A 26,695-nucleotide genomic window follows, 5' to 3' on the forward strand; every position below is an offset into this window, starting at 1 on the left:
CGAAGGAAGGCAGAGGACATCATTCGCATGCTGGGTGAACAGAACCCGTGCAAGGACTTTGAACACTGGAGGGTAGAGTTCATAAATGCCAGGAAGGACGAATAGTCATCATATGGTGCTCCACTTTATCCTAGATAGACTGAAATTCAGTCATATCAGGAAACTGTGGAGCATCATCTCTATTTTGAGAGCGAAGAACAATGATGGTCTTCGACTCGCACAATATATAGAGCCAATTGCAAGATCTTCGGTGCCTCTCCCACAACGGAACTGCGCGCGGAGAGTAGTACATACAGTAGCGGAATCCCCATATGGGGGCTCGCACTGATGAAGGGACTATAGAGTGATCCCTACCTGCTAGTAACTTCTCCTACACCTTCCAAGGAACAGGCGGAAGGAAGGGAAAGACGGGAATGGAACTGACTTGATGCCAGTTCAAGTGATCGAATCTATGCAACCCGGCCACCGCAAACCAATTAAGGTGCTAAGTGGAAAACAGACGAATGCTCTGCGGGATGAGATGAGATCTTTCATGGATGAGAACATGGGAACTGTGGTACTTCCAAGTACGGCTTTTCTCAGAGAAATCAAACACGAGGGGATCGAGTCCCTGGCGGTATGGTGTGGGGGAAACACGTCACACGCGGATTGCCACATACCCTTCTAACTGTTTTCTATAACACAATAGACTAAGTTTATGTCGAAAAACATAAAGATTGGTCAAATCAAGCTGCAGCATGCCAAAGCTCCCTCCTACCTATTGGCAGCGAGAATGACAAAGCTACAGGATTTCCCCTGCATCTTTCTGGAGCAAGAGCCGTGGGTTCGATTTAACAGAATCTGTGGGATTGGATCAGTAAAGGGGTTAGCATCTTCTACGACGAAAGGTCCATACGACCGAGAGCTTGCGTTCTGATGTCAAGACGGTTAGAGGCAACTATGCTGAGCCAGTACTGTTTCCAGGACCTAGCTACGGTCATCATACAATAGCAGATAAATGACGAGAGGAAAAACATCATAGTTGCCTCCGCTTATTTATCCTATGATTCTTTGTATCCTCCACCGACGCAAGAGCTTAGGAATCTGGTGGCGTATGCAGAATCAAGTGGTCTCCAGCTCTCAATAGGTTGCGATGCGAATGCTCAACATATTTGTTGGGGCAGTAGCAAATGCAATCCAAGAGGGGAGAAGCTATTTGATTTCATCACTTGAGCTGATCTTATGACTGCAAACGTAGGGTGCGCCCTTACGTTTGTGGGACCGAGAAGAGGTAATTGGCATAACAATCTGAACCTCAAAATTGTTAGAGTTGATTAGACACTGGCGAGTGCTAGACGAGGTCTCACTGTCAGATCACCGATATCTAGAATTCAATCTGATTATTGCGGGCGAACAGCCTGACAGATAGAATCCTAGGAAAACGGATTGGACAAAGTTCAATTAACTTCTTGGCAATAAAGTACAGTTCCCTAGGCGACTAAGGACTCCTTTGGAGTGTACTGCGAGGAACTGGGAGGCGAAAGAGAGACTTCAAGGCTGTTCAGAGTCCTCAAAAGGGATGAATCGGCCAAGTTGGATTCTCTTAGAAAACCCGATGATACTTTCACGAGCTCCAGACTGGATTTAGTACAGATCCTCTTGGAAGTACACCAGCCGGGAGAACGGGTGAGAGAAGTGGCAGGGGGAGAGTTGACGGTTCTTGCAACCTTTTCAACACGCAAGTGCTGAAAGGGGAACTGGAACACTGCGAAAGCGGTTGTCACCCATGAAAAGGTGAGTGTTGCCATACTGTCCTTTGAACATTTCAAAGCACCTGGCATGGATGGCATCTATCCGGTCTGGAGCATTTAGAGCGACCTCTAAGAAATATTTTTCGAGGATGTCTTGCTCTGGGCTACGTGCTTTCCTCTTGGCAACAGGTTAAGGTAGTCTTCATACCGAAACCTGGGAAAGATGACTATTCTAATCCAAAGAACTTCAGACAGATCAGCTTGACTTCAGTCTTCGTGAAAGGTTTGGCGAGAATGGTGGAGCGTCACATTCGTGGAAACGCACTTAGGTCACACCCACTTAGTGAAAACCAACATACTTACGAACGTGGAAAGTGAGTGAGTGAGTGAGTCTGCTCTTCATTCTTTAGTCACAAAGATAGAGGATGCAACTTTGAACGGTGAGTACACGATGGGGGTGTTCGTGGACATTGAAGGGGCTTTTGATTGTGCGCCTTTTCACAAACTTTGTGATGCCGCCAGAGCGGATGGTGTTGATGATGGTTTAATTAAGTGGATCTATGCTATGCTAACGTAGAGAGTGCTGTGCGCTGAAGTGGATGTCGATCGCTACCTGACTGCCGAAGCAACGAAGGGCTGCCCCAAAGGAGGTGTACTTTCGCCACTTCTGTGGAGTATGCTGATCGACCCACTACTATGCAAACTGCAAAATTTGCCAATACACGCTCAAGCTTATGCTGATGACGTGTTTGCGCTTGCGGTTGATCGGGATCTTGGAACGGTGTGTAGAAATATACAACGTGCCGTTGATCTGGTAGACAGTTGGTGCCTCAGGCATGGTCTTTCAGTTAATCCAAACAAAACCACAATGGTATTATTCACCAAAAGGAGAAAACTGGATGGACTTTGCCTCCCTCAGATGAGGGGTGCAGCCCTTCAACTCTCCGAAGAAGTGAAATATCTGGGAGTCACTCTAGATAACAAACTTCTTTGGAATAAACATGTAGAGATAAAGATGAAACGAGCTCTTATAGCTTATAGGCTGTGTAGGCGGACCTTCGCCTCGACATGGGGACATCCGTAGTGTGGTGGATTAAGGTGAAAGAAAAGAGTTTTCGCTCTAAACTTGTCACACTGCAAAGAACTGTGTGTCTAGGTATCACTGGTGCCATGAGCTCGACATCCGGCGCAGCTCTGAATGCACTGCTCAATTTGCAGTCCCTGGATATATTTATTCAAAGCACTGCAATGAGAGCAGCTCATAGGCTAATTCGATTAGATCTATGGGGAAACAACGGATGTGGGGGACACAGAGCATTGAAAGAGTTACTGGGAGGACTGAAACCAGTACTTACAATGCCTTCCGATTCTCGTGTCCCCATACATCTGTTTGGTAGAAGATATGAAGTTACCCTGAAGGGTAGAGAGAACTGGGAAGTCCCAGAGGAATGCGTGGCGGGTTATACGGAAGTCTTCTACACCGATGGCTCAAAAACAGAAGAGGGTTTTGGATGGAATAAAAACGAGAATTGGGCGTTTCCTTTGGGATAATATGCAACGGTTTTTCAAGCCGAAGTTTATACGATCGTAAGGGCGGCAGGGGTGATTGACGAGCGGTTGAAGGGCAGACGCATCGCAATCTGCAGTGATAGCCAAGCTGCATTGAGGGCGTTGAGTAGTCCTTTGATCACTTCGAAAATCGTTCAGGAATGCAGAAACCGTTTGAACTCTATCTCTAGATTCAATACGGTGGAACTACTCTGGGTACCTGGTCACTGTGGCGTAGAGGGAAATGAAATTTCGGATGCTTTAGCGAAAGAGGGGACAATCTTCCCTATGCCGGGACCGGAACCGGAACAATTGGAGTATCAGTAGCATTGGCTAAGTCTGTTTTCAAAAACTGGGAACAAGCTTCCCACAATGGCAGGTGGCAGAGCCTAAATGCTCCTCGACACACCAAACTTTTCCTGCCAGAACCGAACGTGCGTACCGCAAAGTTTATCCTGTCGAAAAGGACTTGCAGGCGTATTGTGGGCATTCTGACAGGCCATAATTCACTAGCTGGGCATATGTTCGAAATAGGAATTACTCAAGATGATACATGTCCCTCCTGTAATGAGGAAGCGGAATCCACGCAGCATTTCCTATGTGAATGCCTCGCTTATGGACGTATCAGGCATCAGATCTTTGGTGCCGATGTTCTCCAATTGCGACGGGTAGCATCACATCCACTAATGGAAATCCTGCCATACGTTAACGAATCCGGAATATTCCATTAGACGGGGGTGGTGAGTACAATGGGCCAACACCGCCTGAGTGCTCAGAACCTGTAGCTTCTCCCCCACCATACACACACACACACACACATGGTGGGCGAGTAGGTCGCCACAGGAACACATGGCCCAGAGTGGAGAAGGAGTGCAAGCGTCTCAGGTAGTCCTGGAAGGAATTGAAACAACGTTCAGCAAGCCGTGAACGATGATGCGTAGGGGTGGTTAGCACGCTATTGCATTTATTGTTGTAATAAAAGGAAAGATGGTGCTATAACCAGTAAATTGAACTTTCCACTATCAGAGACGGATTTTTCATAGTGGTTTCTGTGCCCTAAGGATTCGTCAACTCACATTGGTTTGTTGTCTAGGTTAGTGTACCATATGAAATGGGCGAATTCTCCATTCAAAGTAATCACCCTTGAGGGTAAAGATAAATGAGGAGAACTTCATTCTGAAATAAAGTATTGTCAGAGTTTCACTTTGTATGTCTTTCTATTTTGAACAATCACAATAGATACAGACATCTACATATTAGCCCACGATCGATATCTTCCTCCCCCATGGTGAGTGCATGCTTGTTACATTTCGTTTCAATTCAAGTGCAAGCCACCTACCTTGAGACATGTTACGTCCGCTGGTATTTTCAAAATGCAACCCATTTATGCGTCTGTTGGCTATTATTGTTTTGTCGGTCATGAATTGTTCTGTGATGATTCCGAGCTTTTACGTTGGGGCTCATTCATGCAGTTCTCATGTGCCAGAAGGGGGTGTACGCTTAGCGATCGATAGCATGTACATATATCCATCTGCACATTGCTTCCTATATACTTTATATTAGCGCAGATAGCCATGCAGAGAAAGGCTAATTAGAACCTCGCCTGCTACATTCACAAGAGCTGATCACTGTTTTTGGTAAAAATAAATTTTATTAATTGGGTACAGGAGCATTGTCGAACGGCGGCGTCTGGGAGAGAAATGTATTACAAAACGCCTGCTATCCGCGGTGGTGTGCTTTGTGCATTAGCATTGATTTTGAAAGGAAGAGAAATGTGATTGTTTGCCAAGAATTTTTTGATCGTTCGAAGCTTGAATGATCTGGCGATTGCGCCTTGCAACCAGCTTTACAGTGCAGTCGTCAGAAACGGCTTCGACCGTGCGGCATCTGTTCATTCTTGCTTTCTCCTCGGAGATCCCCCTGAGCTCGTGGGAAACTAGTGCTAATGAAGCCAATCACGCCTCCCAGACTGTACATTAATCGCTCTGAACACTAGATCTTGATCGCGTCGTAAGCGATCTTCTAAACATTTATGATTGTGCTAATTGTACTCATCTCCAAGATATTTTTTGCAGTTACCTTTAATACGTTCGGGTTCGGTGTCACACACGATTTTTGTTTGGTCGACAAAAAGCTCGATTTTGGCTTCTAATCGTGAAAGGAGCATTAAAAAAATTGTTTAGCGTTTCGTTATCACTCGTTTGTCCACAATTTGTTGATTTTTTAGAGGCAATAATAAGTTTTATGGTTTGTAATTGTTATGGATTTTGTAATGGACTAAACATTTGGTGGTGGAGTTACGGTCAGTTGTAGTGTGTTTTAGAAAGATACTCGCAGCGATAAGCATAATAAGTATTAGATTCGCCTCATCTGTTTCATATTATTCCTGACGATGAGTCATATTAGTGAATTATAAATCTATTGTTTGGCGTTATGCTGTGGTCATCATGCCTCGGTTGATTTATAACTATTGTTACCATAATTTTATAGTTGAACACATAAGAGCAGGTTTGAGGTGGTTGGACATGTGATATGGTCATTTATTTTTAGTGCGATCGTTTTTTTCGGTTCCATTAGAAAGTAAAATTCTGTAAACAAAGATGTGGATTGCGGATCGGAAAGATATAAACATTCTGTTTTGATTTAAGGGGTTAATCACAGTTTTTGTTTGTATTGAAGAGTCGGAAATGTTAATTTATGGCTTTGCAAACTTTTTTGTAGTTTTTTTCAGGCGCCTGGGAGATAGAACAGATCCGAAGTCCTATGAGTAGTAGAGAATCGATGAATGAATTAATCCGCTCACGTGACATCTGGCGGTTTAGACAAGAGTAAATGCATATATATATATATGCATGCAAACTCTGATAAACACTGATACAATTAATATAGTGTTGGCAGATGTTTAAGTTTCGCGTGTGACGGGTGTTTGCGTTGCCGTCATGTCTAGTGAATTCAAGGTTTAAAAATATTGGATTATTTTCTACATTTTCTTATCTGTTGACTTATCGGCTTGGGGGGAAATCTTATCCACCCTATAAATAGTGAATCACTGTGATAAGAACAGAAAAACATTTTTAAGTAATTAATTTGCTACATTAGGTTCCTGCCTTGTTCTTGAAATTGGTAGGCTAAGGGCTATCAACTTATGACATACTTCGTAAACTATGACGTGCCATTTCTTTTCAATTTTGATATTTGCTAAGCGACGTTCGCCTATATGCTACTAGCCTGGGGGTATTTTTACCAACTGAATCACCATACTCCTCCCTCTTCCCCCGGGCTACAGCTGCGTATTAAATTGTAGGTAAAATGAGTTTTAGCCAGCTTTCCTCTCACTCATCGATTGCGCTCACAACCGCGCCTTCCTTGGCTCTGTTTCCCTCAGCTTACACTGAGTGGGAAACCCCATCCCCCATTAATTGGGTATCCTTTAGTGCTTCCATTTTACTTATTAGATCATATATTTTATCCGTAAATCTGAGGCGATGAAAAAAACGGGCTCCGGAATTTCTGGCATACCAGGTCCGAGGTTTATGCCAAATGTTCAGTTTAAACCTATGTAAGTATAGCCATATTTTCTATGGTTCACGAAAAATTGGATGATTGTAAAGTTGGAAACCAATCTGGATGTCCAGCGGTCATTTCCCGATCGTTCCCATTGTTTGTACGTAGCGACTTCTCCTTTCGGCAATAAGAAAAACTGAGTTTGTGCAATGTGCAAAACAGTTTTGGAGACATTAGACATTCATAGGGTGGTCTTTCAAATGCGAGTCGTCTCAGTTTGCTCTGAGTAGTAGAAGTGTTAGGACGTGTTTTTGCGCGAGGTCTGTTTTTCGATTGTGTCACTGCGTAATGGAGCGCTCACTGGAACAGCGTTTTGTGTGGGCTTGGGAAGAACGCAACGGAAACAGCAACAGCAACGAAGCAGCTTTAAAAGGCCTTTAAGGAGATTCAGAATCAAAAAGGGCGGGGCTCCGGCACTCACAATCTTCTCCCAAATTCAAACAAGTCGGAATACCGGAAACTCGCGCTTCGGGTATAGAGGTTTTGTATTCATCTTATGTAAGAAACTTCAACGCACATTTTTCTATCCGTATATAGCTACAAATCCAACATATTCCTTCATATTTTTCCAAACTACGAGACATGCGTACATATTACAGCTATAGATATTACGCTCATCCTAAATAAACTGTCTATTTCCGAATACTGTACACATATATGCATCTATCTGAATTAGGCACTACCCGCAAAGTTCATTAGCACGCATATACTATATACCTACATACACACATGTCTGGTTGGAGTAATTGATATTCATATACAAATGACTCAAAACACTAAAACAAGATAATTCTTTGCGCCCCCATTCATAAGAACTCATTTCGTCATTGGTGAATTGATATGTGATTATGACGTCATACAGGTTGCAGAATACACGAAATTCACAAAAATGGTAAAGTTTGGTCCCCTATAACTTTGTTAATAATAGTTGGATTTTCTTCAAACTCGACCAAATTGTGCACTATGCTCTTCACTATACCCACACCTTTTTGTACTTCTGGGGTGAACATAAGGGGGTGCCGGGTAAATTTCTAAAATGTATAAAAATATATTATTATTAACTTTATTTGTGCAGATATCGGAACCGGATATATTTTGAGGCCTAGATTTTGTAGAGATGCACCACTGTGATTGTTTTCAGATTTTTTGGTAGGGTAGTTTCTGAGAACGAGACCTGTTACACTTTTTGGGGGTCATATTTTGAGCCCTCACTCCCCTGTGTTTCACCCAATATTAAATATGGAGTTTTGAAAAGTACTAATTGAGACCTTTCATTTGATACCCCACATGACCACTTTTTATGAAGAAAAAATTTGGACCCTCCATTCCCTTAAACTCAACACAAAGTGGCGCCATTTGCTGCATATAAATGGAATGGGATAATTTTCGTGACAATCGGTCCACCCGTTTCCGAAAAAATCGGCTGTGACAGACAGACAGACAGACACCGTTTCGATTCTAATAAGGTTTTGTTTCACACAAAACCTTAAAAAGCTCGCATGAGCAAGTTTCGAATCAAAACCATGCTGATTGTCTTCTTCGACGTCAGAGGAATCGTCCATTTTCAGTTTGTACCGCAAAGACGGGTCGCACGCGTCAGGCCTGACATCAAAGCCGTTTTCAAGCTCCACCACGACAATGCCCCCAGCCACACAGCATCCGTCGTTACCAATTTCCTGACCCAGGACAAGACCTCCGTGATTTTTGCGTGTGATTTTTTTTTGTTTCGCCGACTGAAAAAAGAGCTGAAGGGAAAACCCTGGGGGCCGCTGGAGAACATTCAAGCTCAAGTTACAAGGTTCCTGCGAGGTATTCTAGTCGAGGAGTTGCAGGGTGCTTTCCAGACGTGGCAGAATTGTCTCCGCAGGTGTATCGATGCAGGAGGAGACTAATTTGAAGAATTTTAACCGTCTGTACCAATTGGATGAATATTTTTCCCGGTAAATGCGCATTATTTTTATAATGCACCTTGTATATGCATTTTTTAATGGAGAAGGTTTATACGCTATATTCCTTGCTGAAATTCGCCATCACTAGACGGCACTGCAAAGGATCAATTTCTACATCGCTTACCAGATCGCCATGAAAATTGGTGTATATATCCATTTTTCAAATTCAATCCTGACGAGCGTTCGTGACGGTGCCTTTCTTATTCCTTCTCTCTTCACTTCCTCCCCTTACGATGCCAGGGTTGGCAAATCAAATTTTACCATGATGACATCAAAATATTCCCCATTTGCAACATCTTACTTTCTAAGTGGGGTAACCGCTGCGATTTTTCCATCACCACGAGTTTTCATCGGGTTTGAAGAAGGCCTCCCGCTCCTTCACCCTAAAGTGATGAGGTTGAAATTTTAAAAATTATTGGAAGTGCCACCCAAATAAATCGAACAATGGAAGATCAACCTGGCAACTGTTAGGCAGTAGAGTTGCTGATATATCTGAAGAACAAGAAGGAAAAGAAGAAGAACAGAATCAGACCCTCAATTTCAAGAGTTACTGAAACATGAGAAAAGTTAGATGTATGATTTAGCAACCTGCAAGTTTGGGCTTTTAATTTAAGATGTGTTGAAACATCTCAACAACATTGTGTATCAATTACAAATCATCGAAGAAAAGTGTTTATTTTCAGAGCTGGTGCAATTCCCGAAGGGCAAAAGAACAAAACAACGCGTTGAAATTGAACAATATTGAGAATCGCTTCCCATAAAGCAGCATTCAATCCCAATGAAGGTTGCGATTACAAAATGCGCTGAAATGTCCTCATTGATATAATAGTTATATTGTGTTCATATTGTCCCACTTTGAAGTTTCAGTAAGAAATTCCTGGTATGTGTTATTCCACTGCAAGGTCAATTGGCCACCCCTGACTGCTACTCAAGAATCCAAACACTTTTTGCAGCATATTCGGAAATACAATTAACGTTGTCAAACGGTATCTTTTAGAGAGGCAAATATTGTAAAATATGGTAATTTCACATCCACATCCCAAGCGAAAAGACAAGTGCGTCATCAGATTGGTTACTGCAAACACACAGAGGCAGAACAAGTTATACTCCATTTGCCTCCTTTCTGAATACTTATGTATTTCGTAAAGTGTCAAGATTTCAATTTTGCTCACTGTATATATAAACGAAAAAATCGATTTTTGGAAAACGTCACATAGGAAAACCCCTTTGATTCAAAGTGGGCTTCATCACTGAAGAAAATTTTCAAATTGTGGATCAGCAACAACGGCTTGCTCGGCTTTCATAAAATGTACGAAACATGATCGTGAGGCTTCAATTCGTTTACCAGTTGAATGCTGAAAGGACGAAAACCAAGATCTTTACCCAAAACTTTCCATAAAGTGGATGGACACATGCCTAATTGTTGACAGTATGAAGAATTCACACAGTTGGATCATCATCAACGTTACGCTGTACACCATGAATCGAATTAAACGAAAGTTATTCATGTTGTCAAACAGTATTGAGTAGATATCTGAAATATACTGAAAATAATTCCATAACGTTAAAAATAAAATAACAATTTAATATTTAATGGAGTCATCTTTTGCTGGATTCATAACTCTTCCTCTTCATGGCATACTTTCAATATATTTATGTGGTACGTAGAGTATAATTAGAGCGACGCTCATTAAGTATGGGGAACCCCGAGACAATCACATCTGGTCATTGCATTAAGTATGGGGAACCCCCAGACAATCACATCTGGAAACCATGAGTAAGTGGGTCACGCAAGTACAGCATGTACCTAGCAGTAGATGTGAGCCCGGGGGGGGTAATTAGATTTAGGATATAAATAGAATGCATTGTAATAAATCATCAGTAGCTTTCACATCATCATCCTGTACGTACGTAATAATTTAAGCGCGTTAAATCAATAAAATACTTTTAGTTTAACCAAACTATCATTCTTTTAATACTATCTCCTGGACCCATAAACCCTATATTTATTGCACTTTATTTTTATTTCATCACTTCTGTACTTAACCAGCATAGGGGCCTCTGTCAACTGTATCTTATTCATCAAATTTTTCTTGGAAATTCTGTGTTTTCCGTTGATCCCGAAAGGCTTTTAGTGGGGTTAAGTTCTCATAAATTACCAGGTCGATCAAAAATTCTTGTTTGGCTTGTTTCTAAAAAAATCTTTCTTCTTTTTTGGCCTTTGGCATGGAACAGAGTCGTAGACAAATATAAAGTTGCCATTTTATAACCATCATTCTGGTTTTCAAGCCCTCTATATATTGGTCCTGCCTCATTGCCTTTCGGACAATTCATGGGCGCCCTGTCTTGAATGGATGCCTGACTCTTGTAATGATGCAATCATCTTTAAACTTTTCACCAGGTCTTCTCACAAAATCTGATTTGTTAGTCGATGCATATTCGGATGATTCTCCAGACAAGCAATTTTGGAAAAAATTGTTGAGTTTGGATTTTGTAAATTTGAGCCTATATGTATGATAAACTAAATGGCTGATTATTTTTATTAAAAAGATGTAGGAATATGAGACAATCGCTTGGTGAATGTTGTATTCCCAAGTACAAGGTCATTATAATAATAATAATAATCGTTGGCGCTACAATCCATGTTGGATCAGGGCCTCGAAGTGTGTTAGAGCACTTCATTCAAGACCGTTACGGTACACTAGGAGGCAATGTGGTCAGCATTGTGCTCGCCCGACTCGACTGGTATCCGACGTCAAATCACGATGCAAATTCCACTGCCACCAGTGAGATTTGAACCGCGACCTTCCGTACGACAGAAATCGGCAATACGCTCGCACCCTCTTTGCGTGCTCCAAACCCTTTTCCGCTCAGACACTTATGTTGAAGTCGCCTGTAATGATGATACAGTCATCAACAGGCACGTTATAGCTCTTTGCATCGAGAGGTTGTCAAAAGGCATCTTTTTCGGGATCGGGTCAACCTGTCTGTGGTGCGTACGCAGCGAAGAAATGAATAGTGCGATCAGCTGATATAATGGTGAACTTCAGCAGCCGGTCATCAAATCGTTCGACTTTTTGAAGGGCATCATGGAAACCAACATGGAAATACTTACACCGTATTGCGGGTGTGGGCTACCAAAATAGAGAAGTTTATAGCCATTTTTACCGCGTTCGCTTTCATGTTGTAGCTTTTTGGCACTAGACTATCGGGTTTCTTGTCGAGCGCAGATTTCAATGCGCCCTTTCCGAAGGAGTCTTGCGAGTTCCTCGGTCCTTTGAGTGAAGGTGCCAATATTTAGCATGCAAGCGCGTATTTAATTTAATTGATACCGTACATGCGTCAATAACCCTTGTCCATTTCTCGGCGGGACCGAGGCCTGTGCTGCCGCGTCGGTTGAGGTGAAAACTCTATCATTACTCCGAGCCTTAGGATCCCTTAACACGATCATTTTGTTTTTAACGATATTGGATGCATTCTCTTTCTCGGCCTGTCGTGGGAGCTGTCACCGAGAGAGATAGGGTAGGGTTTAGCATAGTGGGATAACTCCAAGTATACGTTATTAATCCCCTTCCGTGATCTCAGCATTTTTTTTTTATTTTGCTGAAGATAGTATAAAGTAAATAGCATGGCGGAGTTAGTAATCAAATTAAATATTTCTTCGAAATACGTGGGATCCATTGATTTGGCTCACAAACGTTGAAGCTGTGATGCTGTGAACTTAAGGTATCAGTAATGGTTTGTAATATTCATTTAAACTTCTACTAAGGGCACTGAAGTACATCTTCCGGTTTTGGAGCTTCATTGCCATTGTATTCGCGGCAGGTCGATTTTCCAAGAATTTCGCACATGCATTGCGTAAGCACGTGATCCGGCTGTTGTTTATTTTTATCCATATGTAATAGGGTAATTGTAATTTTCTCCAAACAAATACAAGTTTTGATAATATCCGCACCAGGTTTATGTAAAATGGAAGCGGGTGGTACATAGTCAACCACTTGTGCCCTAGCTGCAAAAGAAGTTTAATAGTTGGTGGAACATATGGCAGTGTGACGAGTATATATTGATTTGATGATAGATACACGCGGGTTAATTTCAAGCAGGAAAAGTCTACTCAAAGGTTGTGTGGAAAATTGAAAATAAGTCTGGCATGTGACTATCGGGCAAGTTTTCCTTCCTGCTAAATTCATTAGTTGGTTTTGTGTGACTGTTGGAGTTTAGTGTAAATCAGTTTCGTATCCAGTTGGGTTAGTGGTTTTTGGCATTGAATTGTGTTCGGGCCTTGGATGGATAAAAGTTTAGAGAATTGAAACATTCTAATTAGGAATTAAAATTCAACAAAGTTTCCGTCGCTGGTAGAAATTTTCTATTCAGCAAATATCGATATTTCGGGATTAATTAATAACAATTCCTAAAAACTTTTTGCTAGAAATACCGCGAACACGTATTGATTACCTTCTAATTATTCGAATTACGAGGCATCAAAGCGACAAGTGATTCTCAGGAAATCTGTCCAATTTTTACCTTCTTCAAAGTGGTGTGCAAATCATGTTTTGATTATTGTTAAGAGACAATTTCGTTTAATTATTGGTGACGGTGTCAAAATGCCCTTGAAAATCTTGAAGTGATTATTCCTTATCGATTTCATAGTTATTTTAATTTCAAAAGTGACGATTTCTCATTTCTTCACATGAACACAAGAATGAAAAAGCTTTGTGATTTTTTTAAAATGTCCAATATTTTTTTTTGCAGACTCGAATCAATGCAATGATAATTCGACAGCAAACCTAATAGCTTCGCAAATTAGTTTAGCTTCGGATGGATCACAACAAAACTCTGGCTCTAGCACTGAAAATATCCCTAAATCACCATCCATTTTACGGAATGCAGCAGTTATAGGCGAACAGACTGTAACGCCGAAATTGAACGATCGTGGATCAAAAAATGTTTCATCGCTTTCGGTATCACCGAAAAGTGGACCAGCAGGCGACGGATCATACAGCGACGGTCAAGGGCCTTCGACTGTATCAATGGGTAAGTTACTTTTGGGAATGAATATTTTTTGTTGATCTTTAAAGAATGCTGCTACTGATTAAAGACTTTTTTGGAAATTATATCAAGTTTGGCGTAAATATTGTTAGGTAGATGTTGACGGAGGTATCGCGACTTCTGTGCTCCGACGGGTTAGTGTTTTATAAAAATCTGAGCTCTCCAAACCCCCGATTACGCGGAACTTCGCGTGGATTCATGCCATTAGATTATGTAGAGTACCAACAGAAACGCGTTTTATAACTTTTAAGCAAACACCTTATTCACAATTAATTAAGTTTTTTATTTATTCCAAAAGTGTCTAAGTTAGATCAATTCTAGTTTAATACTAGCTTATTCAGTAAAGGTTGAATGTTTACCCCGATCTGGGCATGCATGGGCATACAGACTGTACCCATCGAAGGACTGCCAAAAACAGAGCCCCACCTGCCCAGTCCGTTAGCTCACTCATTTCCCTCTATGTTGTTATGACTAGGAACTCAGAAGAGGTCGAACTTGAGCGCGTCCAGACTGTTCAGCGGGATTCTGTACTGCCCCACTAGCCTGGAGGATGTCGCTGCTGAGTACAAGGCCTTATTGGCCGCTTGGCTGTCGGTCAGAATGGCTATGTTACGCTTGGGGCTCGGATCATGCTCCTGCCATCGACTGGCTTCCAGTCTCGCCAGTACTTCTGCTTGGAATACGCTGGCAAAACCTGGGAGACTGTACGATTCGGATACACTGTGTGAGAGAAGACTCCCGCACTGACTCCACAGACCATCTTTAATCCATCAGTGAAGACTACTGTGTCATAGCCTTGCAACACGCGGCGGTCTTCCACTCTGCACTGGTTGGAAAGTCTGTAGTAAAGCTTCTCGTGAAGTTCAGCTTGCGTGTGGCATAGTCTGGGGGAAATGCCCAGATTTATCGAGGTACTCCGTCTAGGATGTAACTATAGGCGAAGGCTTCGCTGTCCAGCATCCGGACTAACGTAGTCTGTTAAGACTGCATGCTATAACGTATTTAATGTAAAGGTCTAGGGAAAAGAGGCGCAGGAGTACATTGATAGCATCTGCCTGGTAGGACTGCCGAGCTCTGGTAGCACCTGCACACGTGGTTCTTTGATTCCTATTAAGCTTCGTTCTATTGTACTTTTTGCTCAAAGCTTGCCACCATACAATAGAGGCGTACGTTAGGATGGGACGCAACACAGCTGTGTACATCCAGAAAACATTGAAGGCATAGGAGGCTATACAGGCCTTCTTAACTCGCAGTTCTACATTCAATCTCTAATTTAGCTTTCGATTCAGGATTACACCCAGATACTTTACGTTGGAGGAAAGAACCAATCTTTGATTATTCAGTTGCGGTAGGTGGAATTCGGGTACCCTTGTCTTGATCGTAAATAGCATCAGTTCCGTTTTGGTTGGATTTATGCCGAGCCCTCATCTTGCGGCCCACAGGCACACTTTTCCCAATGTCCATGGTCCCATTCATAATGGACGGAAACCTCCCTGACACTAATATCGCCAAGTCGTTGACATACGCCTCCGCCTTCACCCCACTCCTGTCCAATAATCGCAAAATTTCGTGCATCACTTTTAACCAGAGCATCGGTCTTTGGCCACAACTCTGGTTAGGTGGCTGCCTCCCAGATCTGCCTGGATTATCCGGGTTCTTAGCATGTATATTATCTAATGCGCAATTCAATACTGGTCAAGGCCACTGTACTAACCCATCTTATCTTTGGTAATTACCGATTTGATAGTCCCGCGTATGCATACCTTCCAAGCAAGGCTCTAACTCAAAGTTTTCCACCCTGGCGAGGAAGTGCGTCTGAATCAGGAGTTCTAAGGTTTCACCAGAAGATGGAGAGCGGAAACCAGTCGGCTCTCTGTCGATTAAGGTTTCGAGATAAGACAAGCAAACAATGGATATCCACAGTACCACACGAGGCATAAGTCTCCATGTCGTGGCACCCCATGTCTGCACAGCCCATAAGCTGTGAGAGCTCGTTTGAACTTTACTTCTACATGTTTGTTCCAAACAATCTTTCTATATGGAGTGATTCCTACATATTTCACTTCTTCGGGTTGTACCCCTCATCTTTGGGAGACAAATTCCATCCAGTTTTCTCCTTTTTGTGAATAACACCTTTGTGTTTTTATTTGGATTAATTGAGGCATCAAATGTCTGCCAGATCAACGGCACGTTGTATATTTCTACACACCGTTTCATGATCCCGATCAACAGCAAGCACAGCCACGTTCTCCCGGGCGGTGTACTTCCAGGAGGGTCTACACTGAATCCAGTCTAGAGCTCGTGAAAGTACCGTCGAGTTTTCTAAGAGAGTCCAACTTGGCCTACTCATCTCTTTTAAGGACTCTGCACAGCTTTGAAGTTACTTTTTCGCCTTCCAGTTTCTCACTGCTGACGATATCGACATCAAGAACCACCCGAGACGTACAAACTGCCTTCATCCAGATCGAGCAGGCGGCCATTGATGCGAGATCTTGGGCTGCACATCAATGAAGGCAAGACAAAATATATGCTGGCAACGTCAGCACCGAAGACGAATCAACCAACAACATCAGACCGCACTGGTCAAACACGAAGAAGAATAAGGATAGGAGAATACAACTTTAAGACCGTTGACAATTTCTCCTATCTAGGGTCGAAAATCACAACCGATAACAGCTACGATGATGAAATCCGTGCACGGTTGTTGTCAGCCAACAGAGCCTATTTCAGCTTACAAAGACTGTTCCGCTGGAAACGTCTCACCATAGGGTCAAAGCTCTTACTGTACAAGACTATGATCTTGCCAGTCCTCATGTATTCCTCGGAAACTTGGGTTCTTAACAAGAAAAATTGCGAACTCTTGGCCGCGTTCGAGAGAAGAATCCTCCGAAGAATTGTTGGCCCCCTACATGAGGATGGACGATTCCGTAGCCTACACAACGACGAAATCTATGAGCGATACCATGACCGTCCGGTTGTGGATAAAATTCGGCTTAATAGGTTACGGTGGGCGGGTCACTTAATCCGTATGGATAAGGATGATCCCACCCGGAAAGTCTATAAGGGCAATATCTATAGTAGAAAAAGAAGGCGAGGCAGATCCTGCCTAAGATGGAGCGATGGCTTAGGTCAGGACGCCAGACAACTTTTAGGGATATCGAATTGGTGGACCTCGGCGTAAAACCGGGATGTCTGGAGTTCCTCAAATTTAACCAGTCTTTGTTCTTATTACTTTTGCAAGCACGGTTCAGAAGTCACCTGGTTGATTTCCTGAGTTTGTGCAGTTCCCGGTTCCACCAAGGAACCTTTTTACCGCTTGGGCCTCGGGAAATAGGACTAGCCTCTTCATAGCACTCGAAAAGTGTGCAGTTCAGAGTTTTTAATTCATCTTCCAGCGCTAAAGGAGTCTTTACTCGCTTAGGGAACTGTACTTTATTGCCAAGAAGTTAATTGAACTTTGTCCAATCCGTTTTCCTGGGGTTCCGTCTTTCCGTCTTTACTGCAGACTGATCACCCGCAATAGTCCGATTGAATTATAGGTATCGGTGATCTGACAGTGAGACCTCGTCTAGCACTCGCCAGTGTGTAATTAACTCTAACACTTTTGATGTACAGATTGTTCGGTCAATTACTTCGCTTCTTCTCGGCCCCACGAACGTAGGGGTGCACCCTATGTTCGCAGTCATAAGATCAGCTGATGTGATAAAATTAAATAGCTTCTCTCCTCTTGGATTGCATTTGCTATTGCCGCAACAAATATGTTGAGCATTCGCATCGCAACCTATTAAGAGTTCGAGACCACTTGATTCTGCATACGCAGCCAGATCCCTAAGCTCTTGCGCGGCGGAGGATACAAAGAATCATAGGGTAAATAAGCGGAGGCAACTATGATGTTTTTCCTCATGCCAATTATCTGATATCGTACGCTGACCGTAACTTAGTCCTGGGAATAGAACTGTCTCAGGATGGTTGCCTCTAACCATATGGACATCAGGACGCAAACTCTCGGTGTTATGGATCTTTCATCGTAGAGGATCCTAGTCCCCTTTACTGATCCAATGCCACAGATTCTGTTAAGTCGAACCCACGGCTCTTGCAGCAGAAAAATTTAGGGGAAATCCTGCAGCTTTGTCAGCCTCGCTGCCAACAGATAGCAGGTTGATTTGACCAATCTTTATGTTTTTCGACCTAAACTTAGTCTAATGTGTTAACAGGTAGAAGCGTATGCCGCAGTCCGCGTGTGACGAGGTTTCCACCATACCGTACCGCCAGAGACCCGATCCCCTCGTGTTTGACTTCTCTGAGAAGTACCCCAGTAGTTTCTCTGTCCTCATCCATGGAAAATCTCATCTCAATCCGGTAGAGAATGCGTCTGTTTACCACTTAGCACCTTAACTGGTTTGCGGTGTCCGGCTTGCGCAGATTCGATCACTCGAACTGACATCAAGTCAGTTCCGTTCACGTCTCTGGCTTCCCTTTCTTTCGCCTGTTCTTTGGAAGGTGTAGGAGAAGTTACTAGTAGGTAGGATTCACTTTGTAGTCCCTTTGTGGTGCAGCACGGTTAACAACATTCGAAATTTATTTCCAATTTTGTTAATTCGACTGACAGATGCTACCATCGGTGTTTTCCGTGGCGGAGTAGGCCTTGATATCGGATAAGAAAAAATTGAAAAAAAAAATTGAAGTTGACAGTCAGTTCACAACCGTTCACCAGTTGCTAAGGTTTTTCACCAAAACTTGCCGCATTCATTTATGTGTAATTTTACAGTTGAATTTATAACCATTCTTATCATTTTGAGAAAACAGAAGTATAATTCGAAATACAAGAAAGAAATTTCATTTGTCATTCATTGGAGGCAAATTCGTGCAGATCTGAAAATCCATCTTCAGTGAGATCTCTCTCGCTGATTTGATCACCTCCGGACACACCGGTCCTACTCCCCGAGGGACGCGTGGATATTAGTCCTGGTGCGGAGCACAATAGCGTTGGCCATAACAGATGTGTTGGTCTTACGCTTCTTGCGCGCATTAAAATTGAAGAGAGAATTCGGTCAGGAGACTAGATTGATAAGACTGACTAGGCTGACTTCAACCAATGTACGAGGCCAGATAAAAGCAGCCTGATCACTTTCGAGACCCTTCACCATAAACAAGAGGAGAAAGTCATCCGTAAATGTTTGAGGTACTATCTTCTTTAAGCACACTCAGCTACTAGCCTTTGCTGATGATGTTGTTTCAACTTACAAAAACTGTTCCGCTCGAAATGTTCCATCATCGTGACTCCAAAGCCTCGCGAAGTCTTTTCTGCAGTTCCGTTTTTGCCCGATTGTAGGGAGTTTCAACGCCGTTAACGTCTCTTTGGGCTGTTCCACTTTTGGATTCTCGATCTTTATCCTCTGTCACCACCACGCAGATGTTTACGTCGCCGAGAGTTCCCTACTCATACTGTTTATTGTTTTGCAAAGTCCATTTTTCACAAATATTTACTTTTGAATCTCCTCCAAACCAAACCAATCCGGCTTTAATGGTGATTTATGGGTAAAGGTGCTTCCGCAGTTGATCAGACCTTAAATGGTCTTCCATTCTTCTTCTTGGGCAGATAGTTGAAATGAAATTAACATTTGGAAATAAACTAACAAGTGGCATTCTCTAAAGACTTTTCTTTTTATATTCATTCGACATAAACTAATTTTAGATTCAGACTCCAATAGAACAATAATAACATCAACCCGACACGCCCTCCTTCCTTGGGGCACCCAATCGCGAGCTTCTATTATCGGATCAGTAGCCATGCTTAACCCTGGCGACATGCAGGCTGGCGGAGACAGTGCTCTTCGCCCAGGTGAAATAGTTATGCGAAACCTATTTAGCGACTTCACCCAACAAGCAGAAAAGAAAATTGAAGTTGTGATGATGGAAAGTGCAGATAAAAATTTATCCAAACTTCTACAACGTGGCGAGGATGCACAATTCGATCAGTTGCTTTCCGGCTTAGGATCTGTCGCTGAACATTGTTTACCATCTTTATTGCATACCCTACTTGCTTGGCATCGTCGTCAGTTGTCTGATGCTGAAATTAAAAATGATTTGAAACGAGTAGAGAAAATCGCTCCGAAACCAGCAACACAAGTGGATCTTGAATTCCAATTGCAACGCCGTGAAGCTGCTGTGGAGTTTATCTTTTGCTTGGCGTTAATAGAAGTTTTGAAGCAATTGCCGTTTCATCCAGGACATGAAGATATTGTCAAGAATATCGAAAATTTGGCTTTCAAACACTTCAAATATCGTGAAGGTTTGCAGAATAATCCGAATGCACATAACATTCACATGATTGCGGATTTGTATGCTGAAGTTATCGGGGTTTTAGCCCAGAGTCGCTTCAGTTCGGTAAGTGCACGACTAGAGTGTTGCTGGAACGATTTAAATGCATTAAACCTGTTAAATTTGACTGTAGGTAAGAAAACGCTTCATGAGTGAGTTAAAAGAATTGAGGGCTAAGGAGCCAAGCCCGAACACAACACAAAGTATTATAAGTTTATTGATGGGTATGAAATTCTTTCGTGTAAAGGTAACGAAGTTTATTTGCTTTTGATCTGTATAGAAACTTCATTATTACTTCTTTTAGATGGTACCAATCGAGGAATTCGAGGCATCGTTCCAGTTCATGCACGAATGTGCACAATATTTTCTTGAAGTGAAAGACAAGGATATCAAACATGCACTGGCAGGGCTATTTGTGGAGATTTTAGTTCCCGTGGCGGCGGTAAGTTCACTTTTGATCTGAAACAGTCAAACAGCTAACAGTTTGTTACCTCTATTTAAAAAGGCTGTCAAAAACGAAGTGAATGTACCTTGCGTTAAAAATTTTGTGGAACTATTATATGCGCCGACATTAGACGCTTGCACTAAATCTAAACATCGCTTGGCCCTCTTTCCGCTGGTAACCTGCCTGCTTTGTGTCTCGCAAAAGACATTTTTCCTGAATTCATGGCATTACTTCTTGGCCATGTGTTTAAGTAACTTGAAGAATCGTGATTCGAAAATGAGCCGAGTGGCTTTGGAGTCATTGTATCGATTGTTGTGGGTTTATATGATTCGAATTAAATGTGAATCGAATTCAGCGACGCATTCACGATTGCAAAGCATAGTCAATTCATTGTTTCCAAGGTGAGATTGTAAATTTGACTGATTGAAAATGAGTAGATTGTTAATTGCTTTACATTTTGCAGAGGTTCGAAAACTGTCGTCCCTAGGGATACACCCCTAAATATCTTTGTGAAAATTATACAGTTCATTGCACAAGAGCGATTGGATTTTGCTATGCGAGAAATTGTATTTGAGTTGCTTTGGGTTGGACGTTCTATCAAAGTAAAGCTTAAGCCTAGCTAGATAATATGTTTATTAATAATTTTATTTTCAATTAAGGTTATTATGACACCAGAGAGAATGAGTATTGGCCTGCGAGCCTTCTTAGTAGTAGCAGATTCGTTGCAACAAAAGGACGGAGAGCCGCCAATGCCGCGCACTGTCGGTGTTTTACCTTCAGGTATGTGAGCTAGATTCTTCTGTTTCTGGCTCATTTGATAATTTTCGATTTGATTTTCATTCTTAACAATAAATGCTTTGAAATTAATGTATTTCTCTCGTTACTTTTACTTGGTCCTCGACCCCTATTCATAATTTACCTATTAAAAAATTCCAGGCAATACTTTACGTGTCAAGAAAACATACCTCAATAAAATGCTAACTGATGACACTGCCCGGAGCATTGGCATGTCCAATTATTTTCCACATGTTAGACGAGTATTTGTGGATATACTGCGTGCATTGGATGTTCATTACGGTCGTCCTTTAATGATGACAAACACCCAAAACCAAAACAAAGAGCCGGATGAGATGCTTACGGGTGAACGAAAGCCGCGAATAGATCTATTTCGGACATGCGTTGCTGCGGTTCCGCGCCTCATTCCAGATACTATGACTGCTCTGGAACTTGTCGATATGCTTTCACGGTTAACAGTCCATATGGACGAAGAATTGCGTATGTTAACGCATCAATCACTGCAAACTCTAGTTTTAGACTTTCCCGATTGGCGACAGGATGTAGTTCACGGCTACACACAGTTTGTAGTGCGTGATGTGATTGATACATTCCCTCAATTGTTGGAGAATTGTACACGCTTATTGCTCGTGTTTTTGAATATTTGGCGCTGTAATATTGCAAATAATAATATAGCAAATGCAAGTAACAATTTGAAAACGCCAACAACAAGCTCAGCTCAAGTCGGAGTAAAGGATAGCATCAATTCTCAGCAACCAAGCATGCTTAAAGTGGGCACGTCGAATTCCAATTCGAGCGGAACGTCTAGCTTGAATTCGAGTGGAGTCTCAAGTATGACACAGCCAACAGTAGTGAATTTAACGGATCCTCAGAAAAAGAATGAGATGCCACTGGCTACAACATTTCATTATGTGCAAGGATTTGCTTTAGTCCTGCTGTGCAACAGTCGTCCTTTCATTAGAAAATTGGCTACGTTGATATTGAAAGAGGTGAAAACGTTGATGAAGTCACTTGGATTGCTTGAAATTGAACCCCCGCTGATTGATGTGATCGATAAATGTTGTCCACAGGTAAGGCTTTTTCATTAAATTTGAAGAAAATTTGTTCAGTGTAATTTGAAATCTATATTCAGGTCCTTGAGAAAATATTACCATTACTCCCTCAAACCGAAAAAACGGCAATTCTCAATGCAAATGTCATCGATCTACAATGGATAGTAGATCGAAATAGCGGTATCTGGGTCAGTGGATACGTTGACGGTAATAATTCCATTTGTTCCAGTGTACTTCACAAGTGTTTATGGCTCTATTCATTTACAGACTCCTCCAAATCATCAACATCGACATTAAACTTGTCGCAGTCAGGTAATCAACAACAATTTGATCCTTGGTCAGCTTGTTTGTTTGGATTCATGGAGAGAAATAAGGTTTTGCAACAATGTCCTTCAGTCGTGGCTCAAGCTTGGCCAATTTGTTATCTACGAGTAACAACGTTGTTTGGTGTTATCGATCCAACGTGAGTATTGTCCTATAATTTTTTATCTTTCGATGCAAAGTTATGACGGTAAAGTTATATCTCCGTGTTTTTATAATATTTCGTCCACCATGAGGGAATAATGATTTGATAATTCGACGCAAAAGGCAACAATCTAAATTTGTATATCTTCTAAGTCGATGAAGAGATTTCGAAATTTTTTGTTGCTTTAATTGTAAAATTTTTCTTGGTGGAAATCAATTTTTCCAGATTATAATAGTTGAGACAGATATGTCGGTGACTTCGGCTCTACTCCAGAACAGATAAAAGCGACATCCATCTATTCAAATCTGCCTCGTGTGCAATGGTGTAATTTTCCTTTATGAAGTTCGTTTGGGTGTCATATAAAAAATTATAAGCATATTCGAAGTAAGTGTATTGCGGCACAGTCAGCAATATAATAGCTGCCTTTCTTTGATTTGAGATATGTCCTCGTCTGCGCGTTAACTGGCCTATCCAAAGGTAGTTTACCGCAGTCTGTTTGTTTGGTTCCGACAGGTTCTGACAGAAAAAGTTTGGTGTGTTTAGCAACGTTAAGGCTCAGCCTGTCATTATGGGAAGCTTGATCCCAGTTTTAGATAGCAGCATTAGCCAATGCTACTGACACCCTAATTGCTGGTTCCGGTCCGGGCATGGAGGAAACAGAATCCTCTGTTTTTCTAAAGCATCTGAGATTTCATTTCGCTATACACCACAACGACCGGACACTTACCTAGGGAACCCCTTGCCATCAGTTAAATCTTCTTCGCATTAAGAAGAGCCTGAACATAATGCGCAACCGCCACTCCATTGTAGAACACCCTACCGGAGATCGCGTCTTCCTAATCTTATGCAGGTAAGACCGAAAACCTCCATGCCCACTTACAAGTTGGGTAAGGAAGTAAACAACCTCACCGAGCATTCGGTTCAGCCATCGGTCTAAATTGTCGATGAGTCGCGCAGTCCATCTGTCCCTTGGGTCATTTTGCCAAGATAGTTGCAACTCGATATGGATGCCGTTCTTTACGGGGTTTCACCCTTACGGCGGAAGATAGTTTTACACTCCTTAGCAGGGAAGACAACGGGGATCACTCCCGCGATCACCATCACCGCCGGTTCGGAGACAATGAGATAAGCAGATGCCACTTGTAAAGCTCCTCCCGTCTCTGCGCTTGAGCAAGGCGTTTACGATCCACCTTCTTGTCAAGGGCATCAGCTAATACCTCTGCGCCATAGAGCAGAATCGGCCGCGTTGCTCCCACAAGGAGACGTCTCCTAGTAAATATAGGGCCCCCAACATTCGCGATTAGCAGACTCAAGGCTGAGACTCCTGCTGCAGCCCTATCCGCTGCTGCTTTGATTTGCTCAAAGAAGCTTATCTTCGAGTCGATCATTAAACCAAGGTATTTAGCCGCTGGTTTTGACTCTATAGTCAACCATTGATAGATATGAGACGCAGGGTCGGTATTTTCTTTCTAGTCAAGATGATTACTTCGGTTTTTTCCAGCGCAAGGCTGAAACCATGAGCAGTCATCCATCCGCTTACTTGTTGCATCAATATGCCAAGTCCGCTTTGCGCCTGTTGAACAGTGCGTTCGGCAGCAAGTGCCGTAGCGTCGTCCAGGCGCACCGACTAGGCGCAACTTTTCAGGCATATCGAGCCTTTGTAGACTATCGTAGGAAGCGTTCCAGGGGTCCGGCCCTAGGGTAGATCACTGTGCTACTCCCGACATGATTTTCCTTCTCATCTGGCCAGGCGGCAGAGGGCAGCGGACAGAGGGCAGCGGACGGAGGACAGATGACGGACTACAGATGATAGACGACCGAAGGCAGTGGGCGGCGGACGGCGGACAGCGGAGGACGGAGGAGAAATGACAGACGTTAGACGACAGCAGACAGACGAGAGACGACAGAGGGCAGCGGACGGCGGACTGCTGTGTCCTTTGTGTTTCCGGTGCTGGCGTCGTCTTTGAGGAAATATGCCATTGTCCTGTTGATTTCTTTCATTTTCTCCAGATTCGACCAGTAGGAACCAAGAATGCATGTATGCCACAGATCATAAGAAGTAACAGAATATTGTTTTGGTCGATGCACCATTTATTAAGAGGAAAGCATTTAGTCTCTCCATAATATCCCTGTAGTAGAAATTTTGATGGCATTCTCGGTTAAACTTAAACTCACCCGATATTAATCAAAAGTAGATGAAGTTCATGAATTCTATGTTCCACTAGGATCCAAACATTCTTGATGTACTCGTATTCAATGCTGGACGAACGGGGAACCACCTCTTCTTGAGCGCAGCTTTCAAGGTATTTCGCGGGGGTCTTAGTATGCAACATTTTTTAAGATTTCGTCAAATATGCTTTTCATCCACTCTTTCGAAACGGTCTCATTTTCCAGAATTTCAAACTAAATGCGAGTGTAATTTTCGAAGAAATCGATTTTTAAATTTTACGGGAAATCGACCTAGGCCAGTGGTTTTACTTCGCTTGAGGACATCAACATCCTAAATATTTTAATTCTTCTAGAAGGGGCAATCAATTTCCGCCTAATCATTCATTGCTTCGACTAAATGTGAAGTTTTTTTTGGAAGTAATGTGATTAAAAATGAGAACATAAACGTTACATTAGGCCCCAAAGGACTTAGGACCACCTGCAAGTGAAGCATAGGTTATAAGCGATTATTTCTGTTTTCTTAACGAACGCAAAGATAAGTTTGCGTTTTTACGGCGCATGGGTTTTGACACGGAATTGGGTTCTGATAATTCAGACTTATCACTATCCGCAGCGGTCATGTGAACCATTAGCTTTCCGTTTCCGTATTTAGATTCAAGAGAACGAACGAGGAAGTGAATACAACGTTTGCAATGCAAAATTACTTTCGATGGGGGCTAATCGCAATATGCTTGCCCGATTCCGTGAATGTAGTTGATTCGTTCTGTGTTCGAACAATGCCCTCAACGTCAGGGAAATGAAAGTTATCGAAGTATACATACCAATCACCACATTGTTGCTACGGTTACTAAAGCTTTAGAATTGCCGTTCAACCTTTTTTTGGGATCATAAATATCATATGATGATATGACATTTCAAAATCACATGTTCATTTTGATACTGCAGTGATTTTGGTGCATCTAATCAACAAAATCTTTGTAGGAGTAATAATTTGTTAATAATGTAGAGATTTACTGAAATTTCAATTTATGGATGTCCTTTGGGGTAAAATGTTCCTAAAGATCCGGATTGAGGTCAACTGCTTGTTATAATGGCACCTCCAATCCTTTCCAAAATGCAATTCCCGGCAATTTTTATCTTTTGTGGTATGTATATGTGTTGCGGTGGTGGTAAGGTGTACTCCCGACTCCAGTCGTCACAGTACCACCAGCGGTCATTTATGAAGGATAGAGTAAGGGGATGGTATTTCGAAGTGGAACTGATTTTGTATGCGGTGTAGGATTTTGGGGCGGAGCCCGTATATAAGCAATGCGTTGGCTTCCCTAGCTTACACAAAACTACCAATGTTAACGGACTGTGGGCTATCCAAACTAGCAGTGTCGTACTAAATGCGCGGAAAGAGGTCCAAAAACATACGTGGATCTGTCCAGGCGCGACTACTTTCAACCAATAAGTCGCCTAGAACATCATCAGCAACAGATCAGATTTCCTCTCTGCGGTAAGCAATGGAAAAGCTGTTGGAATATGACCTTCCGTTGAATTATCTCATAGTCAGGGTAAAACTGTAGTTGGCCATGTGAGAATTTGGTATCCCAACGAAACTGATA

The 26,695-nt window shown here is 42.4% G+C and overlaps 1 protein-coding gene across 7 annotated transcripts in view; it reads left to right on the plus strand.

Moving 5' to 3' along the window:
• LOC119649635 (protein furry) overlaps positions 1-26,695 on the plus strand; it is a 582,748-nt gene that overhangs the window by 11,953 nt on the left and 544,100 nt on the right. For 5 of the 7 annotated variants that reach the window (XM_038051881.1, XM_038051885.1, XM_038051884.1 and 2 more), the window contains exons 2-11: positions 13,544-13,825; positions 19,536-20,227; positions 20,295-20,408; positions 20,466-20,603; positions 20,667-21,007; positions 21,070-21,208; positions 21,266-21,386; positions 21,543-22,471; positions 22,534-22,660; positions 22,721-22,916. In XM_038051881.1, coding sequence (XP_037907809.1) covers positions 13,544-13,825; positions 19,536-20,227; positions 20,295-20,408; positions 20,466-20,603; positions 20,667-21,007; positions 21,070-21,208; positions 21,266-21,386; positions 21,543-22,471; positions 22,534-22,660; positions 22,721-22,916 — 3,079 coding nt within the window. Of the gene's footprint in view, positions 1-5,374; positions 5,581-13,543; positions 13,826-19,535; positions 20,228-20,294; positions 20,409-20,465; positions 20,604-20,666; positions 21,008-21,069; positions 21,209-21,265; positions 21,387-21,542; positions 22,472-22,533; positions 22,661-22,720; positions 22,917-26,695 lie in introns of those variants that run through there. The other 2 variants (XM_038051883.1, XM_038051882.1) reach the window with 2 other exon arrangements.

The sequence above is a fragment of the Hermetia illucens genome, chromosome 2 (genome assembly GCF_905115235.1).
Source record: "Hermetia illucens chromosome 2, iHerIll2.2.curated.20191125, whole genome shotgun sequence".
In the NCBI taxonomy this organism is placed as follows: Eukaryota; Metazoa; Arthropoda; class Insecta; order Diptera; family Stratiomyidae; genus Hermetia; species Hermetia illucens.